This window comes from Rhyacophila brunnea, unplaced genomic scaffold, assembly GCF_057557595.1.
Source record: "Rhyacophila brunnea isolate RB1 unplaced genomic scaffold, BYU_Rbru_1.0 scaffold_15, whole genome shotgun sequence".
In the NCBI taxonomy this organism is placed as follows: Eukaryota; Metazoa; Arthropoda; class Insecta; order Trichoptera; family Rhyacophilidae; genus Rhyacophila; species Rhyacophila brunnea.
The window spans coordinates 15,627,726-15,647,048 of NW_028232806.1; the positions used below are offsets into that span (position 1 = coordinate 15,627,726).

General features: G+C 33.3%; 1 protein-coding gene across 1 annotated transcript in view; it reads left to right on the top strand.

The window, feature by feature from the left end:
- Positions 1 to 7,135: 7,135 nt before the first annotated feature.
- The window catches only part of LOC147074947 (uncharacterized), a 36,318-nt gene continuing 24,130 nt past the window's right edge, over positions 7,136 to 19,323 (top strand). The window contains exon 1 of the mRNA XM_085943278.1: positions 7,136 to 7,183. Within this exon, the coding sequence (XP_085799404.1) occupies positions 7,151 to 7,183 (33 nt within the window). The 5' untranslated portion in view covers positions 7,136 to 7,150. The remainder of the gene's footprint in view (positions 7,184 to 19,323) is intronic.

The following is a 19,323-nucleotide window of genomic DNA, read 5'->3' on the forward strand; positions in this document are numbered from 1 at the left end:
TTTTCAACTTTGATTATAGCCCATATAGTTTATATATTATAACAATGGCGTGCAAAGAATTGGAAAGGGTGCACTATAACTTTTTCAACCCTACAACAGGCTATAAACTCCAATCACACTAGTGTAGTAGTAGCAATGAAAAAATCAGAGAGACATCCAGGCTTTAATAAAATCACATAGATCAGGCATGCCAAACGCGTTGATCGCAGAATTGTTGTAATATAATACGATACAAATAAGATTTCAAAGTGGAAGTATTAACCAAGCCTAATATCTGGTTGTATTACTTAAGACGATACATCAGTGAAACGGCAAATAATTTTCAACTATAGGCGCGACGAAATTTTGGACTCGCTGGCATTCGGAGAGAGAACGTCGAGCTGGGAAAACGTCAATTTGTTTCGTGATGGCGACCTGGGTATTAATTCTTAAATCGTGTAAAGATGACTAAAAACGTTACCCATTTACTTGAAAAAGAAAACATGTCAATGAATATATTATTATTGTTACTAATAGAACAAGAAAATATAAACCACCACCCGTCATATATGCACAGCCGTGGATATGCACGGCCGCTTTCTATGACGCTTTAAACGTGTCTGAAAGAAGTGATTTTAAGTGCTCATTCCGTCCCGAGACGGAGCCGCACTGCAACCATGCACCGTAGTGCTTAAAGAAGAAAGTTATATAAACAGAACATTAAATGGACGCATGTTGGATTTATATGACAAATTATATTTCGTTCGGCATGCGTCATTTGCACCCGCGACCCGCAATCCGCGCATCGCCTAGCCACGATCTTTTTAGACCGTACCTCAACTGAGGTATAGCCTTAATTCGAATTGCATAACTAAAGGCCTGCCGCAGGAGTGAGAGAAAGATAACATGTGAATAGCCGCGCTTTGAATAATTGATGCGTAGTTTCTCCTTACCATCATGCAGTAGGTGAAGAGTTTGATGAGTGCCCAAAAGGTCACAGCGAAGAGAAATTGAGAATTTCTTTTTGATTGTAACAGTCACGTGTTGTTTAATTTATAACACCTTAGTATCCTCATACAGATACCATACATGTAATTGAACTTAACAATGTTACAGTATGGTAGATCACTAGATCACTGCCAGTTTTTATGCTGGATAGTAGACATACGTGCAATATACAAAAGGTCTACGGTCACTACATTACTACACTTGATAACGATTCCAAATCATATTTACTGTTATTGAATTGGTAGTTATAGCAAAATTAAGACAAGATGACGGCTTCTTTCGAAATCTTTCTTCTTTTCTAGCAGTCTTCAGTGATATTTCATCTAAATATTCAAAATAAGTATATATTTTTTTAATTGGCTCTACAATCTCACGAAGAGGTTTCTTAACAGATTTTTGTTTTACAAGAAATGGATGTTAGTCACTTACTCAATATTAATTGGGTCCATACTCTGTCTCCAAACACACATTGAAAAAAAACCTGTGATTTTTTGCTAGACCCGAGATTCGAACCCGGGACCCACGACGTTATAAGCCTCACGCGTAGCCGCTCAGCCATCGTGGGCGTCTATTCTAAATAAAGGTGGTACTACTTTACCCGTTTTGTAAAAAAAAATTGCGATGTTAGCTTAAAATTAATCTGCAATGATTTGTATCCTTTTGTACAATATTTAGGTACCGTCACTTGAATAAGATTTCCATTTTCTTTGCAATTTTCTGACGTTGCTATAATAATTTATATTTTTTTTATTTACTTACCAACATTTGCTTATGACAATGTAAAACTTGACGTCTTTGTCTTTGACGATTTTGTTTCTATGTTCGTTTGTCGTTTTGCTTTATGTCAAAAATCAAACAACATAAAAATACTCATTACCTACTTATATAATATTTATATTATAATATACCGATAAGATAAGGTACAATAACCCTTTCCTATATTAAATTCACTGGTTTTATATTGTATATTTTTCCATAAAACTGGCAACGATTTTTTGCCTTTTTCTATGTGTTCAAAGGCTTTAAATTCGGTACCCAGATACTAATGTGATGAAAATGTTTCAAACTTGAGGCTTACATTTAACGTTCTTCCAAAAATATTTTTTATGTATTGATCTAAAACCTACATCAATCGATTCCTGGTGGTGATAAATTTGTAATAAAAATGTGGCCTCGACAATGACAATGATATATTATATACAATGGATTATTTTAATAAAACATAATATTTCGAAATTGTACATAATATACTCGTACATTAAATGAGTAATAATCCAACCGAAACGTTGGATTCCAACGTTTCGGTCCCGTCATATTAAGACATACCATACATATCACCATGTTCGATCCTAAGATGATCATATGGGCTTCCATACAGTGGATATTGTCAACTTGCTCAACCTATTAGCCCCATGCCTGGGCTCAACATGTCAATTTGTCTTGCCCAACATTATAAACCGCCATGTTACCGCTCGGTCTTCGTGGGCGTATAAAATGAGTTATTTTAAATGTACGGAAAATTGTACGTATGGTGAGATATTGTATCGGAAATCGGTGGCCTTATAGCATTGAGGTCAAATTCGTGTATAAGTAAAACACTCCAAAAAAACGTAATAAAACCACCGAAATACAAGTGAAAGACAGAAAAAAATAAATATGTAAGTACATTAGAATTACAATCATATCGTATTAGTATATTTATATAACATTCTGAATGGTTGAAAATTATATTAGCAAGTAGGTGCTTGTACTAAGCTTATCAAATATCTGATAATAATGACAGTGTTATATTATGATATTTGATACCAATCAATATTAATTAATGTTATTATTGAATCTAATAAAATTGGAATATTACTGTCTGCAATACTCCATGAAGAACGCATATTTTTTTGATCTCAATCAATGACAGCTCACAGTGAACTATGCTATGGTGACATAATATAAAGCCGGGTACTCATTAGCGAGCCGTAACTATAACCGTTCCAGATATTGTAACTATCTCTAGATGTGAAATAATTATTTATTAGACCCGCGAACTAATTATTCGGCGTCTGATTACTGTTTCTGCAGCAGTTACACTTACGGCTCGCTAATGAGTACTCGGTATTATACGTACAATAAAATTTACATGTAATCGCTTTTTTTGTTAACTTATTTACACTTAAGGGTTTTATGATTGATAAATGTTGGTGCGAGACTGATGTAAAAATGTAAATAGCAAGGAATAGCAATGAAAAAAAATACTACGATGAATCTTCAACCAATTTAGAAGAGCATAAATTTTATCAAGACGTCTTAAATATTTCTTATCCCTAACATATATTGTCTCTTTGCCAATTTGTATATAATATGCCTCCGATACATGGATGGTAGAGGCAAGATGAACGTATTTGAAATAATGTACTGAAGACAAAAAAAACGAACGAGTATAATATCATCAGCGAACTCAACATTCGAGTCAGATACTCCGATTAACCTTCGTTGGAATCTTTTGTCATATACAGCGCAGAGAAAATGATAATTTGGTGTATGGACAGTTCAAAGGGTGGAAAGGACGAAAAAATGTCGCCTTCAGATATGAACGGACCCGTGGTTGTTTGTCACTTCCATCGGGATCACCATTTGACATTTGTAGTAGTTCGTTATTTTTATTTGGTATGACGTCCAACTATTATGTTTTGTTTTTTGATACAAATAACTGTTTTTACGATTGTTTATTGTTTTATATCTAATTTAATATTACATGATATGCTTTTATTATTTTGATAGCTTAATGTCTATTGCAGACAAACACAGTATGCGTGAAACGATTACACTGAACTCCCTTTTTACACGGTTTTTTACACGATTTCGAAATAACACGGTGCCATCAACCTTGAAAGCATGTTGGAAACCAATTTGGCCAGAATGTGTTAAAACGTCATGAATAATTTTTGTTACCTTTGATTTTTTAAAGTATTTTAGTGTATACTTTTTTACACGTTTTTTTAACACGGTATCGCGTGGAACGTATCTACCGTGTAAATGGGGAGTGTATTCAATTGAGAGATTATTACGTGAACTGCTTGATGAAAGGTTTGATATTGACTACTCATTACAGTCTTTTGTGACGAGTACTTTATTATCGACTGAGATCTTAAGTTATATTTTATGTCGATAGACGTTAGTTACTATTATAGACCTAATCAAGAGTTTTATCGGTTTTCCAATTAAGTGGGACATCTACGTGCCACTGGATAATGATAAAAGTTAAGCAAAGCCGTGGAGAAGAATGTCGGGTGGCTATATCATCCGATCAATGATACTTAATTGGTCGTAAGGTCCTGAAGAAGAAGACATTTTTTTTTATTATTGATCCATAAACGTATGAGAGATTCAAACACGTATCAAATCAAAACCTTTGGGAATATAATATAATATTTGTACTTTAAGATTATTAAGACGTTTAGTCGAGTATTTATAAATGATTTATTTTTATTAGAGTTATTGCTTTTGTTTATATATTTGACACTGAAAGGTCACGCACTTGACTAGTATATTATCTACCAACTAATATAAATTTGAGCCACGTAGGTAGCCAGAGAAAAAATCAACTTGGCTAAAACCGACCTGGAATTTATATTACCAACTTAAAATAAAAAGAGACGTCTAGAAAAGCTTTCAATGATATACCAAATAGATAATTTCCTTTCAAATTGGCCCGAGATCTTTTCGGTTATTTTTTTCTTGGTCCACCCTTCTGCTGCAAAGTGTCTCGCACGTCTATGGTATGGATTTATTATGCTTCAAAATACTACAGCCCTTTTTGGTTTTGTACTATGTGCTAGGGAAAAATGAACTTTTCTAATAAACCGCTTTCGGAAAATTTACAGCAATGTTTTTTTTTTATAAGCAAAGTTTGTAGGTGCCAGTATAAATTCAATTTGTAATATGACGCCGGTTTTAGGCGAGAGTGATGTAATATTCTGAAAGGAAATTACTTGGCGAAGTTGATTATTAATAATTCTATAGTATCACATGCTATCAAATGCGAGTGTAATGTTATATAATTTGAAGTAGGCGGAATCAATAAACCCACTGTTTTAAATAATATTATTTTGAGCACAATGTATAAGCAGAGCTGAATTTGTGATTGTAAGGCCTGGGTTAATATATATATGGGAATAAAAAACTCAATCCGTGTCAGCATATTGATCGGCGATATTAAATAACTCACCGCAATTACAAATTCCTTTAATATCGATTTCCCGAAGTGTCCAATTATGGAAAACTCACTAAATAGCTTACTGCAATTATTATTTCCGCGATATCCATTTTCCATAGTCAGCTATATCCGATGACGTAAACTCCAAACAGTATCTGACTCAATTGTAATAATTTTTTCTTAAATATTCTTTTCAAGGTATTATTTTGATTGTGAGTACGTCAATACATAGCGGATCATAATTCATTGGACATGTCACTCGAATATAAGTTCCCGGTCTGTCAGTATCTCAGTCTCTGTATGACTCCGCACAACATCTCATTCTACCGAGATTCGGCCTTCGGAACAGTATCATAAGTGTTGTAACAGAGCTACTGTTGTAACATACTCTTGTACCGACTTTTGACGCTGCAAATAAAACTCGCTCCTCCATCCATCGGAGCAACCAACAAATCCCGACTTCCTCATCATGACCATACTGGGGCTAAGCTTAGCATCGTGGAGGGTGGATAATCTTGGTCGCGCAAAAGTTTACTGTATAGCGGGGTGGGGTGGTCACAATCTTCAACCATGTAGTAACGATCAAGTAAACGTAATTATAGAAGAACTGATTAACAAAACAATAAAAATAGCATTCGAATTACATACTGAAAAATAGCCATTAACTGAATTATTCGTGCATATTATAAATTGTAGGAGTTCCTTAATATAATTTGGAACATTTTTCAAAGCACGAAAAATATATTTTAACGGAATGACATTTTGGAAATTTGGATAACATGATTAATTATTATCTGTGAAAAAAATACTTTAATGTGCGCACGACATTTTCCGGCAGTTGTAATAAAATGATGGCGAGATTAGGATTAGGTAACTACTTTCTAGGGAGACTTTAGGCAATCTTTTTTCTGTTATTTTACATGGGGCATGTTCCTAAATTATAGATGCCAACATGAAGTTTATAATAATTATTAAAAATAATTTCGATTTTTTTCTGGCATCTTTGATTGGGTTTTCCGCCTAGTCAATTATAATGGCACTATATCTCATGGTCACCTGTCTACATTCGAGCATCGAGTATTTTCTTGTTCGCTAGATGAATGCATAGCAGTGTATGCGTAGGCTGCGCTTTGCCTGCCTCAAAACGGTTTCAAAATGTCCGTATTTCGCAAGGAAAGTGCTGGCGCACTTCTTTAAATCATTACGTCAGTTTTCTAACCGAATGATTCTCTAAATGAGCTAAATATATTATAATATTGAAAGATTGAAGACGAGTAATATTCTGAATTTTATATATTTTTCAAAATATTCTTTCTATTGAAATAAGTATTATAAAAATATGACAACACTGCTTCCCATGAAAAATTTAAAACTATTTGACGTATAAGTATAGATAGTTGCTGCGGTTCGAAACGCGCTTTGATCGTATAAGTATAGACGCAATGATCAAAAATGTAGGCACTAGTGCATAGGAATTGGTTAGCCAGTAGGATACGCCGAGACTCTAGTTATTTTTTTCCGCTCCATTCGGATACCGTTCACGTTCTAGATTTGTTGACTTTCTTCATCTACGCATCATACCTAACAGAAGCATTGGATTTTTATAAAATTAGAACTAAATAAATTTATTGTAAAGTCTTTTGTTATAAAGGAGTATTATTATTTGCCTAACTTGTTTACTCATCGACTGAAACCAGGGATTTTTTCACAATATTCTAATTTTAATTAAACTGTTTTTTATTCAATGAATAATCAATGAATATTTTCTTTTTTTTTTCAGATCCTGTCTCAGGCCTCATTGCCATATCTCTCGTGGGCGGTGGAGCGATCAAGGCTGGCGGCCTTGCCAAGCTCAGGTGCGAGTACGACCTCGAGGGTGCCCCTCTTTACTCCATCCGTTGGTACAGGGAAGAAGTAGAGTTCTATCGATATGTCCCCAAGGAGAGTCCACCTACGATGGTCTTTCCAGTATCAGGAGTGCATGTCGATGTAAGTAATACTTAACATTTGTATACCTAATTTGCAGCAGCCTTGAACAAATATATTAAAAAATTCATCTTAGATCTAAAAAATTAAATAATATTATGTATTTTGCTGATTGTTTCAAATTGTATATGTTATAATTTTACCCTTTTAAAATTAATATTTTATGTAGAACATCCAAACCGGTTTAAACATATTATAACTGGATAACAGGGCATTTTTAAACTAATCAAAAATTGGGTAATTTTATACGGTTAACCAAAATGTAATTATTTAAAAGGATACACTAACTATAACTGTGCAGTTCGACTTGACAAAAAATAAAATATTACCGACTCAATTTCCTTACTATCCTATAATCCAGTGCTCCGTAACCGGTGTGCCGCAAGACTATGCTAGGTGTGCCGCGGTGCAATAGCCAATAGCATTTTTGTACATGGCTGGTAATATATTTGGGCACCTGCATGAACTTAATAAAACAATGCAAGGTCAGCATGAAAATATATTGACGTGCTCTGATAAATTAGAAGATTCTTCGTGGGTTCATTTACAATCCGCATATACTGGCAAATATTAATTTTCATGTTCCCACCAATATCACTCGCAGCTCCACGGTCTTCAAGATACCTCGTCGCAGGACAGATGTTATGTTTCATGATGCTGTGTATCGTGCAATTAGCTTATTTGATGGCACCATAAAGGTTGATTTGTTTTTTATTAATTATATAATGTTTGTAGACGTTTTAAATAGGATAAATTTATAATTGTATATATTATCATATTTCTTTAATATTTACACATGCTGTCTTTTCCACTTTCTTGTCATATTAGTTGTTATTTGTAATTAAGATATTTTTATATATTTGTATGTATTATGTATTATGGCGCATTGGCCAAAAGCTGTAATGCCGTAATACTCTTTTTTATAAATAAATAAATAAATAAATAAATAAATGTCAAAAATAAAATGGAACTTTGGCAGAATGAGTTAAGACAAGGATCTCTACAAATGTTCCAAAGGAACTACCAGACCACCATTGAAACCAAGCAATTAATTTTGGATCCGTCTCAAAAACATTTAACTTTGCTGCAAAAGAAATTTCATCACTACTTTCATACAATAAATACGACAGGATACGAAACCCTTTTGCAACCAATTCCGAAAATTCTTTTAGAAGCGCTTTTCCTATAAATTCGAGAGGAATTTGTTGAATTGATAAACGACGGGATGCTAAAACTGAAGTTCTGGATTTCGGTTAATAAAAAATATCCTCGGATTTCCGACAAAGCTATCGCAGTTCAGCTCCCATTTCCGAGTCAAAAAAATTCGCCTGCGGCGCTATTTTGCTACGCTAGTAAGTATTAATATTTTAAAACATGTGATTGTAGGACACAATTTATTATTATTGTATCAATACTCGACAAATAATTATTCCTAACCCGACAACTAACCATAATTATATTAATAGAATATAACCATACAAAAAATCGCTAAACATAAAATCAATAGCATTAATTTTACCTCGAACACTATTTGAAAAACGCTATTTTAGAGTATCACACTGTCTTTAACCTTAGCGATAGGTAGAGGGGGGTGCCAAAGATCTTGGGCTGAGGTCCTCCTTCAGGATGTGGAGTCCATGTTTTGGTGTATAAATTGTTTTACGTGTGGTGTGCCGCGAAATTCTGGGAAGACCTTTGGTGTGCCATGGGTTGGAAAAGATTGCGGAGCACTGCATAATCAACTGATAACCGTAATTTCTGAGAGTCCACAGTAGTGGCCTTAATATATATTTTTTTAATATAAATGGAATTTTCGGTTAGCCGTTTAGTTATTCGTAAAAAAAAAACTGCTAACTGGGTAGTATTTCCCCCCGGTTAATTGGATACTCTAGTTGTGTGTTATTTAGGAATTTTTGAATTTTAATAATAACATATAAATTCTACAAAATGCGAGATGATTACTTGATATGAAATTTAGACATGCTGTAATAATATTTTTAAAATTAATTAAGTCTTCAGTCCGTTGGAGGGAATTTAAGCGTAGGCTCGGCAGCTGGAATTAAATCACTCCATTTCTAGACTCCGATGAAAATATTATATTCTATTATATTTAAGGAGTAGTTATAGGATTTTCCAGCTGTTATTATTAAATCTATTATTTGTGTGTACGCATAGTTAATGATTTTCCAAGTATTGTAAGACAGCTCATTCTATTGTCAAGATTCTAATAGTAAGAAAATCTATTTTCTATGAAATGAAATTAGTTTATTATAGCTATATGTAGCTAGAATTATTATTGTTAAAATGATTTTAATTCATTTTACTACATTGGAGGTACTTTGTATTTATGACATCTGGTTCTGAATATAATTCCATTCTCAGAACGATCCAAAGATAACTACTGTTATAAAATATTATTAGAAATAAGAAATGAATCAATAAGTAAATTTATGACCAAATTCCTACAGTATTATGTTAATGTTATATTGTTAAATATTATAGCAAGGGATGTTTTTCTATATAAATAAATAAGGGATACCTTTAGATTAAGTACTGATTGAATAATAAAAATTTATTGTGAACTAACCATATTCCACAATACAATAAATATAGGGTGTAGTAACATGAATTGTTATCTTCACATCATAAAATCTATAGTTTATGATGTTTTTGTAGAAAATATGCTGTATCTCTTAGACAGATTATTATATTCCTATATAATCTCCCCTTGATTGACCCTTGTCCGTAGGAACATATCGCAAGTATAATATATTTTCTCTATCCAGTATTCAACCAATATATTAAGCATCTAGTTAATGTGAAGAGGACTCTTGTTTCAGACGCCATACCGATATGTTATGTTAAATACCGGATTTTACAATTATCAATTGATTGAATCCAATAAAGTACCTATTTCAATAAGAAAAAGGAGTTAATTACTAAATTTTGGATAATAATTATAGAAGCCTGGTTAAACCGTGCTATAACACTACTTAATATTAAAAATTAAAACTAAACGCTTGCGACTCGCAAGTCAGAAAAGAAGGCATATTGTGGTAAACATAATATAATCTATGTCTTACCTTGTGCTTATAATTTATATTATATTATTACAGTTAGTGGTGGAATATTAATGTTTACTTTTATTGGGTTTATCTTGACATCTTCTTCTTTTCTTACAATAAATACGGGATGTTGCCAAGTAATAGGATGTTACATGAATCTTAATTATGAGTAAAATTATTCTCATATTATTAAATTCTTCTTTTTTCGACCATTTCCGATCCTATTATGATCATATGGGCCTCCACAGAGTACAGTTACACAGTTCAATACTATCATTTATATTTTTTTTTTTTTAAATCGTCATTCGATTAGCAGAATTTGTATTACCTTACATAAATCGTAGTTATGAAATATAATTCGCATGTGTTAAAAATATATCTTAAAGGGGGACATGCTCGTTGTAGGTCAAAATTGAGTTTTCATTGTATTTTGTAGGTAGTAAAATGATATTGACGCGCGTGTTTGAACATGTAGCGTTTAAAAAAAATAAAAAAAATTCGGTTAGGTACATGTTCAAACACGCGCGTTAACATAATTTTACCCCCAACTTTAATTACAATTTGTCAATTTATGGCTACGGCCGTATGTTGTAGCTTAACCACTGGGGAATGCCAAAAGAAATGGCGTATTTCAAAAAAACACTACCTTATTCTTAGGTCAATAATTATTATAAAGCAATCATTATACGTAGAATGTTTATCAGACTTGAATGGTCAAAGACATAGCTTATAATGAGTATCTTTAGAATTATCTTCAAATGTGTTAATTTTGCCGTTTTTTTTAATAATAAAATGCCTAATTCTTGTCAAATTTGGGATCAAAGAGATTATCAATATAATTTTTTATCGTGAATATTTTACTAAAATTATCTCGTCATAAATTATACTAATGGTTTTATAAATGCGTTTAAAAATTAATAAATGTAAAAAATCTTAACACCACTGCACATTCATGTACCGAAATATGACTATATTCTAAAACATTAGAGCGAGAGGTTTAAAAGAATACTATTTTATGTAACAAAAATACTTATGCAGTCATCAAATGTTTAAAATAAATATAAAGGATAATAAGGCTTTAAAATTATATAAATAGATTATCTAAAACGTTTAAGAAGTGTCCAGGATCATGATTTTAAAATACAATAAAAACTCAATTTTGGCCTACGACGAGCATGTGGGCCGTTAAGGCGACGGCACTCACCCTGAAAGGCTTTTCAAAATGATGTAACAAATATTCTTATTTATGTATGTATTCCTTAAATACATACTTACGACCCAAAATATATTTGAGTGTTAAACTTTTTTTAAGAAATGATTAGGCATGATACTGGACCTCAAGTTTAGTATATTTTTTCTTACAAACCCAAAAAGTGAGCGGATAAAAATACAATTATTAAGAATGAAGTCTTACTTTGTAAGGACATAATATCAGGTGTATATACTTAGAAGTTAGAAGTAAGACTTCGGTGCTAACGTATGTGTTAAATGTATGCAGCATGGGAAAAATATACGACCATGAGTTACTCGAGTTCTTTAAAAAAAATATTTTGTAAACAGATAGATAAAGATGAAAGCTTGTGTAGAATGAACTCAACCTATATCCGTGTTTATTTATAATCATTTTGTCTACAGTTATATCTCCAGATATAAAAATATTCAGATAAAGAGCTTGACGTGATTTCTCGACTGCAAAAATACCAATAATGCAACCTTGATTTATCAAGGTTTTCAGGAATTCAGGATAAAAAATGATGGAAAATGGTGGTTTTCTTTTCGCGGTTTTCCCCCTATTTTGTTCCGTTCAAAATGAAATTTGAATTCTTGTGTTTATAATCGCTGATTACACTCCCTATCCAGTCATACATTACAATAAGACCAATTTTTATATTTAAAAAATTAGTTATTATGATTCATAAACTAAAATTGTCGAAAGTATAATAATTTATGTAATATTCAGTATGCGGAAAAAAATCCGAGTTGTAATAGTCGATACAACTTATAAAACTTCAACAATGTTCCTTTTATTATTATTTCATATTTCTCAAATTAACTGCTGGCAACATTTAAAAGTTAACCCATTTGTTGCGATTTTATTATCCAACTGCAGGTACAATAGACACAGCCAGAACTGTGGATTTGCTCAGTTGAGAAGGCAGCAAACAGTTTAAAATGCATTTCCCGTTTCACAGCTGATATACTTTGGAATAAACGTCGCTTACTTTTAAAAGTCCAAGTGGAGCTGTGGGAATCCTCGAATTTATTTCGGGATTTCCCCCCATTCCTCAGATATAAAACACGAAATTGCGGACTAACGGATGAAGAAAATACATAACAATTCGTCATTATATATTACTAATATTATTATTATTATAAATAGTCACGGTACTTTAATTCGTCCGTTCCTTATTTATATATGGATAAGTCGTAGGTTGTAATCGATGTGTATATAGTTTATTAAAGTTTTCAATGACAATTAATACAACGCAATAATTCATAATAATATGCAAGTATCATATACCTCAATCGACTAGCTCACAATACAGCGTATCCGTTTTCAGAAGTTAATCAAGTACAACCAGGGAACTCAGAAATAATGGGAACTAAAATACCTAATGGGTAAGGAGAAGCAGGGAACCGATATTGAGTAAGGAAGAATAAGGGATAAATTTAAACACGTATTAAGAATACGTCATACGTCGAATACTGACAACTTCTCTCGGTTTATGCATTGACGCTCATTTAATATTGGTGAATTACACACACTATTGCACGTCTATAATGCGTGGTTCATTTTCGTATATAATCATACATTCAAAACCCTGAGTCAAAATTTACTGCATTGGTACCTATATAGCCTATCGGAATTCTATTTATTATCTGTTCTGTGAGTACAACTGTATTAAACTTCTTCCACGGCGCTACATCCCGGGGTGGGATTTGGCATCCTCCACAACCGCTCTCCACTCACTCCGGTCTCTCGCCACACTTCTCCAGTTACCGGGTCTTCCTATATGAAGCCAGTCTACTTCTACGGCGTCAGCCCATCTCCTTCTTGGACGGCCTCTGGGTCTCTTCCGTTGGGGAAGCCACGTCATCATGATCCTTGGCGCTCTAACTTCAGGCATTCTCTCCACATGTCCCGCCCATCGTAGTCTTTGGGACTTTCAGTATCTTATGATTGTATGCTGTTCAATCAGCTCTTCCAACTCGTGGTTCATTTTTATCCTGTAGTTCCCATTTTCCAACGTGGGTCCAAAGATTTTGCGGAGTATTTTGCACTCGAAGACAGCTAATTTATTTTCCTCGTTTTGAGTTAAGCACAACGTCTCACAACCATAAGTGACCACTGGCCTTATAATTGTTTTATAAATTAGAAGTTTACTTCTTCGGCCTAGAATTTTCGACCCCACCAGTCGCTTGCAGGCATGCCAGCATTTATTCCCGGAGATAAGGCGGATTTTTATCTCCTCTGCTGTCTTATTTTAGGTATTTAGGCTGGATCCGAGATGCGTGAACTTGTCCACCCCTTCATATGCATGCTGTCCTATGTCTATATTCTGCAGCGGTACCTGATCGCGTGTGCTGACCATATACTTAGTTTTTGACTGGTTTATTTGCAGCCCAGCGTTTTCTGCTTTTATTTTCATAGTGCCACCATGGTCGATCATCATCTGTTTGGATCTGCTTGTAATTACTATGTCGTCAGCATAGGCGCACATCTGCGTTGTACTGTTATCTACCCATCCTCTTATGTTGGTTTCACAAGCTATGGATTCCACTACAAGGTTAAATACCATAGTGGATAGCGCATACTCTTGTCTCACACCTGATTCGATTTTGAAGCTGTATTAAACTAGGCGAGTTATATACTAGACTGAGTTGAACTCAATAATTACTTGAGGTCAAGCAGTGCTTTAGATAGATAAACGGGCAACCGCTTCGTGTACGAACTAATAAATGAAAAGATATGCGAATGCACGTGAACTGCACAATAATTCACTAATTTTGAGTGCTTTTGTAGGACCATGGCGATCGAGTTTATAAACTGGCATATCAGTTCTTGGTGACAGATGTAATCATGCAGAAGTACTTCACGTGGCTTGGATATGTGTTGCTGATGCCACCAAACAAATAATATCGTAATCTTGGCTGACTCCCCCTTCATCAAATTGTATCGGTTATATAATGGCCATCTACGTGCTGAATATATCATATACTTGTCTTCATATACTGGGACGTAATAGAATAAATGAAAGTAATATTTTTTTTTGAACTTAAGACTTTTGATTAGGTAGGTACCTTCCTAGTCAGTGTTTCGACTTCCACTTTTCTGTGTGCAATTAAATAATTAAAAGGCGTTGATTCGATTCAATTCTTTTCTCATTATAGTTGACTTAACAGTTTTATGAAACTTTTATGACGTATCTTCATTTTCCTATCGCATACATAAATTTTTTTTAATTTCAAATTTTCTGAGGTTTCTGACTCACGTTGGAGATCTATTATCTCGGAATATAGATAAGAGACCCACATTTTTTTAACGTATCATTCAGTGTATATTGCTTTTATCATAATATCATAGTATTGATACATGTTGCAAATAAATTTAAATTATTTGGGTTGGGATCAAGGGAACTTTATATAAGGTGAGTAAAAAAATATGAAATCTTGTACTTTAATATTTTGACGAACTGTTATATTTTTAAATCTGGTCTTATAGCTCAAATAATCTTATGAAGTGTTTTTAAAGCACCCTTAAAGGTTGAGGGGGTGAGATTCTAAAAATGAAATCCGCAGTTTTTTTTATATTCAGGACCACTCAAACCGTTGACATTAATTTTGTAGGAAGCTCTTTTCATTGACATAAAACGAAGTGAATTTGTTTAAGTCTGATAATAGTATCTGACTTTAAAATTATTTGCGATGAATTTCACATTAAACTAAATACGAACACTTCCATAATAAAGTGTATTCGATTATAAATTATTAGGATAAACCTGGAAAATTTATCTCGGATAAACTTAGAGTAGGTACCAACGTAAATTATTATAAAGTACTTAACGATACGGGAAATCCCCAAACGATGTAATCCTAGACGGCAAAGTTTTTCAAGCAACCGACTTAAAACGTCGCTTCAATAATTATGTAAATAGTGTTGGGGTCCAACGTATAAACGAGGCTACCGCGTTGTTCTTACGACCGGCGGGTTGGTGCAAGGCCACTGCGAGGAGTACGGGCATCTCTGTGTAAAGAGAATGCCACCATAAGTAAGAAATAGTATACTAAAAAATTATCTTTCTCATTTATCAGAGACACGTGCGAGTTTAAAGCCGATTTCACATGCTCAGACATTTTACTTGTGTTGAGTAGCTAGATTATAGGGTAAAGAAAAAGTGACGTATTCGTATTAATGTTAAGCTCTTTGAACAGTTTAAGCCTAATATAATAGTTAATACCTTAAGAGCGCGAGGACCAGTCAATGCCATTGGATACTATGAATCTAGATCGCCCGTGGAGGAAACTGGTAACTAGAAGACTAGAAGATATCAATATTTGGCCACGTGTTTTTTTTCGACTTATACGTGGTGTAAATGAGAATTCTGCAATTCGTGGTAGTATTGACTTGTGTGCCCCTGATAACTATCTTTGAAATCGGGAGCATCAGTTGTTTGTTCTCCCAAGGTGCAGAATTAACTTACCGTTGGTGATGCCAATTGGGAAGGCATTACACCCAAATCGCTTCGGATGTTGATTTTATATTCCACCTACGTGAGGATGACTATAGGTGGGAGATGTTTTATAAATTCTTAAAATAGGGTTCCCTTCATTCAATATGGTTGATTTGGTGTGCTTTCACGCTTTATATTTTTTTATAATTAATTGTTGTACCTTTTTACTCTTTGTAGTGTTTTTGTGATAATGCATAATATATTTCTTTCTTATTTACACTGTTTTAATACCATTTATTTTGTCATATTGTGGACGTCTTAAATTTGTAATTTGTAATATTCACCGTATATAAAAATTAATTAATTTGAAATTTATTTTAAACAGTGACGCAGATACGCTGAGTTTGATCGACTTGAGACAAAGAAAAAGGAAGCTTGGAATAATCCATAAAGTCACTTCTAAAAGCAGCCATCGCTCTGGATGATTTGTAACGCCAGCTTAAGTAGCTATATTTTGTCTTGGTTTCTCAAAATTTTTGGCAACATATGAGTGTCAGTAATTTTAGAATCCAAGGATGATTGGGAAATGAAAAATTAGTTTGTATCATCGTAGTATATGTATCGTAGCACAATAATTATCCTGATAAAATCGATGATTGGTGGAACTGTTTCAATTTTCGATACCTTCCAGATACTATAGAATGATAATATTTTATGGCAAATTATTCAGTATTTTTTCGTCGGGACCTAATACACCCAAAAAATGTGGCCTTCATTCTATTCCTCGGTATTCAGCGGTGCCTTCGTCAATGTATCACACTTGAGGTATAGTTAATTTGTTCACGTAGCGTAAGATCTATCTTGAACTTTTCCAGCCTGTCATCTTCTATGATGAAAAACTCTGGTGAAGGCAAGAAAGTCTGTCTCTAATCTGGAGGTTCTCTGATTATGGATTCGTTGACATGTTTGACCTTCCACAAGATTCTCAGCATCTGCCTCCAGTACCACATTCTAAAAGTATCTAGTCTGCCATTACCATCCAAGTCTCAGAGGCATATCGTGGGGCTACTGCCAAAAATTGATCTCAAAATCTTGTTATTAAGTATATTTGCAATTTGAAAGTTTGGCATGCCCTCTGAAATCAGGCATACTGCTGATTCCTTTGTGCTTGATATGCATATTCTTTATATCTGATGACCTTGACTTTTTTCTCTATATTTATATATATATAGACACATAATCCATTTTTAACTCTAAATACCTAAATTATCGACTTACCAAAAATTTGCAGCAACCCACGATATATAGGTAGATATTTACAAATCGCCAAGACATGAGCTCTTTTAGCTTATTTCACTTATGTGCCGCACATAGAAAATTAATAAATACAATTAGGTACGATAGGCTACACTCCAATACACAACATTAAGACGCTGGGTTTTGAATGTGTGTCCTACGAAAATGAACTACACATTATAGACATACAATATTGTTTGTTGAAACTTTCGAATACACTAATATTGAATGAGTGTCAGTGCATAAACCGAGAGCAGTGTTGTCAGAACGATAGACAAGCGGATTATTCTGGTTACCTGTTACTCCACTTCCGTTAGGTATTTCAATCCCCATTAATTCCGAGTTCCCTGTATGCAATAATCTGTATGTAACCATAAATTATGTGCTAAAGTAAAAGGAAGATTTTAAAATTTAATACCTTTACTTCTCATGAAAGCCAAATAAGATTGAGTTTTGAATAACGTTGTACGTGATACGTTTTTGTGTGAAAATTACTAATTGAATGGCATTGACTCGACTAGTTTTTTCTCATTTAAGCATATTGCTTAGTATAGTTAATTAAAGACATTCAAGTAACTTTTAGATATGTAAGACCTATCTCCGTTTCTTTTTTCAGATAAAATTAACTGTCACTATTTCCGTCCAATACTGAATACTATTTAAAAAAGCGGAATAGCCAAAAGTTAGCATTTGAATAGTTTTTATAACTAATTTAAAAGTTATCTGTTGGCTTTGGAAGTAAGTGGGTGTCTTTCTTTATAAGCCATTAAGCAACTTCTAAATTTAGCTGAAATTTGATACAGCGGAGAGCGCAATTCTCGGAAGGTCACCGATATTTCCTAATTATTAAGTTTTATAATACCGATTACCCTTACGCAATTATTGAAATAGGACCACAACCGGTGCTGGTCAGATATTATAATTCCATAACACTTGGCCCTATGTTAAAGATTTTTCCTCCACCATTAACTGGTTTCAGTTTTTCTTCGATTGCTACCAGAGTTGACATACGGGTAATGCAAACCGGAAAACTGCCTATAATTTTTTTTTTTTTAGAAAATAAGTATATTTGTCCATTCGACTGAATCAGGGTTGGACACAAAATAACATGTAGACAATATTGATTAAATTATTCTACAGTTACATATTAAAAACTTGCAAATATTACAAGGTGGCAGTGCCAACTGTTAAAGTTCTCCATCGTATTATCCCTGTCTCTCTCTATCTCATACATTTACGTGTATGTTCCGTCTTACTGTCATTGTTTTGGTGTTTAAGACTCAATTATTTGTCACTGTAGTAAATCTAGTAATTTATGTTTTTTATTTTGTTAACTGTCAATTCATGGTGGAACTGCATTGTATTGTTGTTTTTATTAATAAAACGCAATTTTTTGTAGTACTTATTCCACTTTTAAACTTCAACTGGGTTGAAAATGTCCCTCTGAGGCGGACGAAACCGGTACTAATCTATTGATTAAAAGTGGAATAAGTACTACAAAAAATTTCGTTTTATTAAATAAAAACAACAAGTAATGTATGTATTTCACAGATTGGAAAATGTATTGAAAAATAGTGTAAGTATATTATGAGAATAATTATATGAGAATAATTTGTAAGTATAGTTTAAAACTTTTGGCATAATATTTTTTGAATCAGGATGCTATATTTTGACACTTAAAGTTTTTCCCTGATCACAAATTGAAAATTCTGCAGTTGTAAACTTTTATCAATAATTCGACTACCTGAAAAAATACATTCCCGTGGTCGGATTACATCCAAATATTTTTTACACATAGATAATAATATGTATGTAAATATTATAGCTATTTTATTATTAAGTTTACGTTGCGTGTGCGAGATGTGAAGTCAGAATTAATAATACACATGACTGTTTTTGATGGATGTTTATTGATTTACTTCTGTGATGTGACTAAAGTTACAAAGTTATCTAAGGCTTTTCTGAGGAGTGCTGTATTATCGATTTCGAGCGTTATTTTATTTCTTTCGACCATGTCCGATCGTAATAGGATCATATGAGCCTCCACAGAGTAGAGGTTTGTATTAACAGATTTTGTTTTTTATGAGAAATGTATGTCAGCCACTTGCTC